Consider the following 5750-nt stretch of genomic DNA (forward strand, 5'->3'; position numbering starts at 1 on the left):
TTGAGTTCTTGAAAATAGCAAAGAAATTATTTCTTTTTATAAAGTTTTAATTAGTCTATTGGTCTTTATAGTTTCGGAAAAATTTTAATTATATCCGTTTTAGCAGTAATTGGCTTAATTTTATAGGGATCCAACTAAAAAAAATTAGTGCAGGAACCCAAATAAAAGGAAAAAAGTGTATGGACCCAATTAAAAAAAATAGTATAAGTGTGTGTTTGGATTAGAGTTGGTCAAACTGGAGTTTGAATGAAAGTGGTTTTGTAAAATTGATTTTGGATAGAAGTGAGTTTGTGCCAATATGATTTATGTTTGGCAATTCTATACTAAAATTTATTTTGATAAAATGAAATTGTTTGGATAATATTAGTTAAAATCACTTTTAGATAGATAATTAGTTAATTATTAAAAAAATATAATATTAAATTATAATGTTATTTTTTAGTATATTTAATCTTTTTTTTATACTTCTTTTAGTATATTTTTTATATAATATTTTTTATAAAACTCTATTTTAGTTTGTTATAATTTTTTATTATTATAATAAAAATTAATATTTATTTATTAAATTAAAAATAACATATAAAATCACATATTTTAGTACTCTTTATGAGTATTCTCAATAATGTTATTTTGTTTATTGTTTTGGATTCTAACTTTTTACTAATTACGTTTTTATTATTATTTATGATTAACTTTTTTATTTAATTCTATCATTTTCAATAAAAACAATAATACATATTATAACAAATTAGAATAATAAACAGTGAACAAGAATTACAATCATAAATTTTAAAGTATTCTTTTATTTAATATTATTTTAGACGCTAAATTTTATTATTATTGTTATGTATGATAAGTTTTTTATATTTTTTTTTTATCAAAGATAGGAGACTCAAACGCGCGACCTCTTAACTGAGTATAGAGAAATTATGCCATTTGAGCTATAACTCATTGGCCGATCAATTTTTTATTTACTTGGTCATTTTTAATAAGATCAATAATTCATATTATAACATAATTACAATAACAAATTTAATAAAAAAATAAAAATATAAAAGAAAGTACTAAAAATAAAAAAAATATTAGAAATAACTTGAAACAAATCTGAAAATTCTTTTGGAAAAAATCAATAATGATCATCAAAGGTGAATGCACGTTGAGGTGAAAGCAGAAGCAACAATTTTTTGCTTCCAGTAAACGCGTTTTTATGTTGCAAAATCACTTCTGCGTTTTGAGGAAAAAGGTTGCCAAACATAAAAAAGCAGTGTTCAAAGAACTTTAACGCGCTTTTATCCTCTTCAACGCATTTGCCAAACACACTCTAAGGACTCAATTAAAAGAAAAAAAAAGTACAGGAACCTAATTAAAAATTTCGCGATATTATATGGACCAACAGAATAATTAAACCTTTTATAAATTGTATATAATAAATAGTATTTTAGAAAAAAAATTTGTGCAGTGACCATTTTCATAAGTCGAATGCAACTATGCTACGTGTCCATCAAAATCAGCTAGTAAAGTTAGTCCCCAATATAAAATACATGTTAAAATACAAATAAACTTGTCGGCCCGATATGAGAGATGATGACAATTAGCCAATTAGCCACATGCATATTATTTGGGTTCTTTAAAAATTTCAGTTCAGATATAAATTTCAGTTCTTTAACAATTATTAGGTAGCTGCAAGCTATCAGCGTTAACTAAAATCTTGACAATTTTCTGTTCTGAGTTTTCACTTTTATTGTTCAGAATTTTGCCGTATACCAAACAAAGTATTTTTATCTTCCTTGAATATTTGTTATGGTCACATTATTGATAGAGCCTAATTCCTTATTTGTAAGAGAAGATTCTATATCAATTATAGTCTGCCTTAGAATGAATGCTGGCTGTTTTGGAGGAGGAAGATTGATTGTCTCACTTTTAAGCATTGAAATCACTGAAGTCATTGTAGGCCTATCTCTTGCAAGCTCTTGTACACATAAAAGACCAATATGTATGCACCTCATTATGTCTTCTTTGTTGCATGAGCTTGATATTTCTGGATCTATAAGAGATGCAATGTTATCTGCATTCCATAAATTCCATGCCTGCAAACATTAACAAGCATGTGTTAGTTGTTAAGCTTTAAAGTCAAAATAGAAAAATTCTTAGAATAAGGTAACTAATACTTACAAATCCTAAAAGATTCAAAGATTCAGCATCTTCATAAAAGCTGCTATTTTTTCTCTTACTAACAATTTCCAGCAGTAAAACACCAAAGCTAAATACATCAGACTTCTCCGAAAATAGTCCTTGTATAACGTATTCTGGTGACATATAACCGCTGCAGAAATTTTAAAGTTATTATTCTTAACTGTCATTATAAAATTTCAGACAAACAGTGTAGAAAAAAATCTTACTATGTTCCAACAACCCTTCTAGTATTGACCACATCTTGAGTCCTAGTAAAAATCTTTGCCATGCCAAAATCGGCAATTTTTGGATTCAGCTCTTCATCAAGCAATATGTTACTCATCTTTAAATCTCTATGTATAATTCTTAGTCTAGAATCTCTGTGAAGGTAAAGCAAACCCCTTGCTATTCCTTCAATTATACTGAAACGTTTTTCCCAATTTAGTATTTGTGATTGATCTGTCATGCAATTAAAAGGATAGAATTATCATTTGTCTGATAAAATATGAATAAAAAAAAACTTAACAGAATAAAAGACTATATATTTAAAGAGATTCACAAAATCAATTTTACTGCCTCTTTTCCTTTTCACCTTATTTCCATGATTCATCTTAGTATATCTTTGGTATGTAATAAAGTGGAGATGGTTTGCAGGAACTAACCGAACATATATGCATCTAGACTTTTGTTTGGCATGTACTCATAGATCAAAATCTTCTCATCTCCTTCTATACAACATCCAAAAAGTCTAACAAGATTAAAATGTTGAAGCTTTGATATTACCATAACCTCATTCATAAATTCTTCGTATCCTTGCCCGGATGATCTTGAAAGCCTTTTAACTGCTATTTCCTGTCCATCTTCCAATGTTCCCTGAAATAATGTTTTAGAAGTTGTTAGTAGCAATTAAAATTCATGATTTGGGACATGGTGAAATTCAATGTTTACCAACCAACATACCTTATATACTGGGCCATAACCTCCTTCCCCTAGCTTATTTGATAGATTAAAGTTATTTGTTGCAGCAACAAGTCTTTTAAACTCAAATTGGGAAAGCTCTGGGAATTTCACTAGGTCATTGTCTTTTCTCCTTGGTTTGTTTTTCGCTTTCTCTGTATTCAATGATAAACAATCTGCATCTTATTAATATTAATAGGAAAAGCATATAGTATTTCCCATATCACTAAGGAAATAAAGCAATATTAGTATTCTATACAAAGAAAATCTATATTGAAAGCACTTGCTACTTCGGAGAAGTGATTAATTATAGGATGAGTATAAATCCACTATGTTGAGTGAAATTAGTTCGATTCCAATTAGGCCACATTTTCAAACATACAAAGCACATGTCTTTGATTTAAGTCTATAAGGCAGTAGAATTAGAGATATGACCTCTGATTTGAATCCTTTTCCAGAAGATATAAGCACAGATGAGAATGATAGCGGCTCCTACTATGACTGGCACTGCAATGACCACTGTGACATTTTTCTTGTCTTCACCTGTTAACCATTTGGATTTGTATGTCATATGCAACAAATTCATCAGTTTGATATGGATAACAAGTTTGTCACAGTCCAAACAACAAAGAAATAAAAGAGGGTACCAAGCTCTGAATTGGGAACTCGAATGTAAAGATCAATTCCTCCAGCTGAGAAGCTTTGTATATCAGTTAAGTTTGCAGTCCACACCATACAACCAGTGCCAGCATCATATGCATATGCTGTGCAGGAGCAGTTCCCCAAGCACTGGCCTCTGCAGTCGTTTCCAATCGCGGTAGACGACCACTTGATAGAGGCTGGAACCTTGGCATTCTGCAACTTCACAAATCCATCTTCTTTATTATTACTGAGACTCTCATTCTCACACTGAAAAGGTTCCTTCCTAACACAACCTCTGCTCCAGTTCTGTTTATTCCACTCCTCAGGATTCCTTGGCTTATACCCTCTCAAACAGCTGCAAATCGGAGAGTTTGTGGAATCACAAATTCCAAACTCTCCACACTTGCCATACACATCACACTCTGAATTTATAGCTAACCACGAGTCAAGCCATTCTCCCTTTTCATGATCCCAATATGTTTCATGTAGGTTTCCATCAGCACTCAACATGTAGTAGTATACAGAATCAGGATTGTTTGAGTAGTTGTAAGCAAGATAGTAATTGGTAATTCCATTATCCATGCCTTCCACACCTAAGTAAAACCCTGAAAGAAAGTTGCTTCTCATGTCAGGTATGCCAAGAAACTTTTGACTATTCCATGGACCACTGCGCCAGTGAGGTTGGCTCCCTCTCCATATCATCACTTCCGGGATATTCAGGTGTTCAAGACTCACTGAGAATTCTCCAATGGATGGATCCTGGGGGCTTCTCCATGAAGTCAGTTTTATTCTCTCCCCGCTAATGTTACCGGTACTGAGTTCCATTCCCTGCAGGAAAGTGTTTGTGGGGTGTTGGAAACTCTGCCACAGGATCCTTCCTGTGGAGTTTTCTTGCAACACAAGGTTGCCGTTGTTTAGAAGCTTAGCTAATGTGTTAGATGAAATATTGGAGGCTTTTGTTGACCAAAGGACCACACTTTTTGAATTCATCACAACAAGGTTTCCACCCTTTGATATCTTGAGCAGCCCAGAAGATGAAGAATCAGTTATTGGTTGGTTTCTGTTGGCAACCCATACGACAGAGGGTTTGGTCATGAACCAGATACCGAGGTAGGATGAAAAGGTTGATGAGTTGGTAGGAGTGAAAAATCCAAGGTGGAACAAACCATTACTGGAGCTTAAAGTTTCGGAGGCATTAAGGATGTAGGAAGAGGAGATGGTGTCCAAGGAAGTGCAAGTGGAAAAATGACAGAAAAAAAGTGCTAGTTGCAAAACCAGTGACCCCAAAAGCATCATTAATGGGTTATTGGAGATTTTAGGAATGAATTAGTGATACATATCAGATCAAATCTTAACCATCACAAAGAAAGTTCATGTTTCAAATACATCAGGAATATAGTTTTCAACCAAACAGATATTATTAAAGGTGTTGGGCCGCTGTGGGAATCTCTCGGGGAGATTTTGGAAGGAATAAAGTAAAGTAACAAAAAATAAAAAGATATGGCATCTAACTCAAAATCCTAAGATAGCAAACTAATGAATATTTAATCTTATAAATTTCTCATTTTTTTTTATTTCTTTGATGTTGGACTAATTTTATACGCTCCCTGTATTTGCAATATTAACAAAAAGATGACCTTATGTTACCTCAACATAAACCTGCTAAAAGATTAGTCGTGGTTGTTGTGTAATCTAATTGGCTGGCTTCGTTGTAAATAATTTCAAGGCTTGACAAGATAGTTAGGAAACCGGTTTTTCAAGGACATCATAGCAGTATTATTTGGAAAAGTAAATCGCACGTGGTACACTTGTATTAGAGTTTGTTTATTCATCATAAATATCAAATATGGTAAAAATCTCTTTATTCATTTATTTTTTTTTAAATTATGAGTATTGTCTTATTGAAAGCAATCATGTTTCAGCATTTATTTATTTATTTTTTAAAAATTCAACTCTTTTAGCATTGATTTTTCCAACTC

The 5750-nt window shown here is 31.8% G+C and overlaps 1 protein-coding gene across 1 annotated transcript; it reads right to left on the bottom strand.

Annotated features, from left to right (window-relative positions):
* Positions 1-1470: 1470 nt before the first annotated feature.
* On the bottom strand, positions 1471-5404 carry LOC130955942 (G-type lectin S-receptor-like serine/threonine-protein kinase At1g11330). The gene is made up of 7 exons (XM_057882956.1): positions 3777-5404; positions 3565-3672; positions 3133-3284; positions 2835-3045; positions 2400-2631; positions 2173-2323; positions 1471-2087 (listed from the first exon to the last, which is right to left on the bottom strand). Exons 1-7 carry the CDS (start codon positions 5065-5067, stop codon positions 1779-1781), a joined length of 2454 nt encoding a protein of 817 aa, XP_057738939.1. The 5' UTR covers positions 5068-5404; the 3' UTR covers positions 1471-1778.
* Between the last annotated feature and the right edge of the window lie 346 nt (positions 5405-5750).

This window comes from Arachis stenosperma, chromosome 10 (genome assembly GCF_014773155.1).
Source record: "Arachis stenosperma cultivar V10309 chromosome 10, arast.V10309.gnm1.PFL2, whole genome shotgun sequence".
Lineage (NCBI taxonomy): Eukaryota > Viridiplantae > Streptophyta > Magnoliopsida > Fabales > Fabaceae > Arachis > Arachis stenosperma.

What these genes read in the sequence shown, in the direction of transcription:
- LOC130955942 (XM_057882956.1), bottom strand. Translation starts at nt 5,067, where the DNA reads ATGATGCTTTTGGGGTCACTGGTTTTGCAACTAGCACTTTTTTTCTGT. An exon ending in AGTTCCCAATTCAGAGCTTG is followed by an intron (nt 3,673 to 3,776) that starts GTACCCTCTTTT and finishes AATGGTTAACAG; the next exon opens with GTGAAGACAAGAAAAATGTC. An exon ending in CTTTGAATCTTTTAGGATTT is followed by an intron (nt 2,088 to 2,172) that starts GTAAGTATTAGT and finishes TAATGTTTGCAG; the next exon opens with GCATGGAATTTATGGAATGC.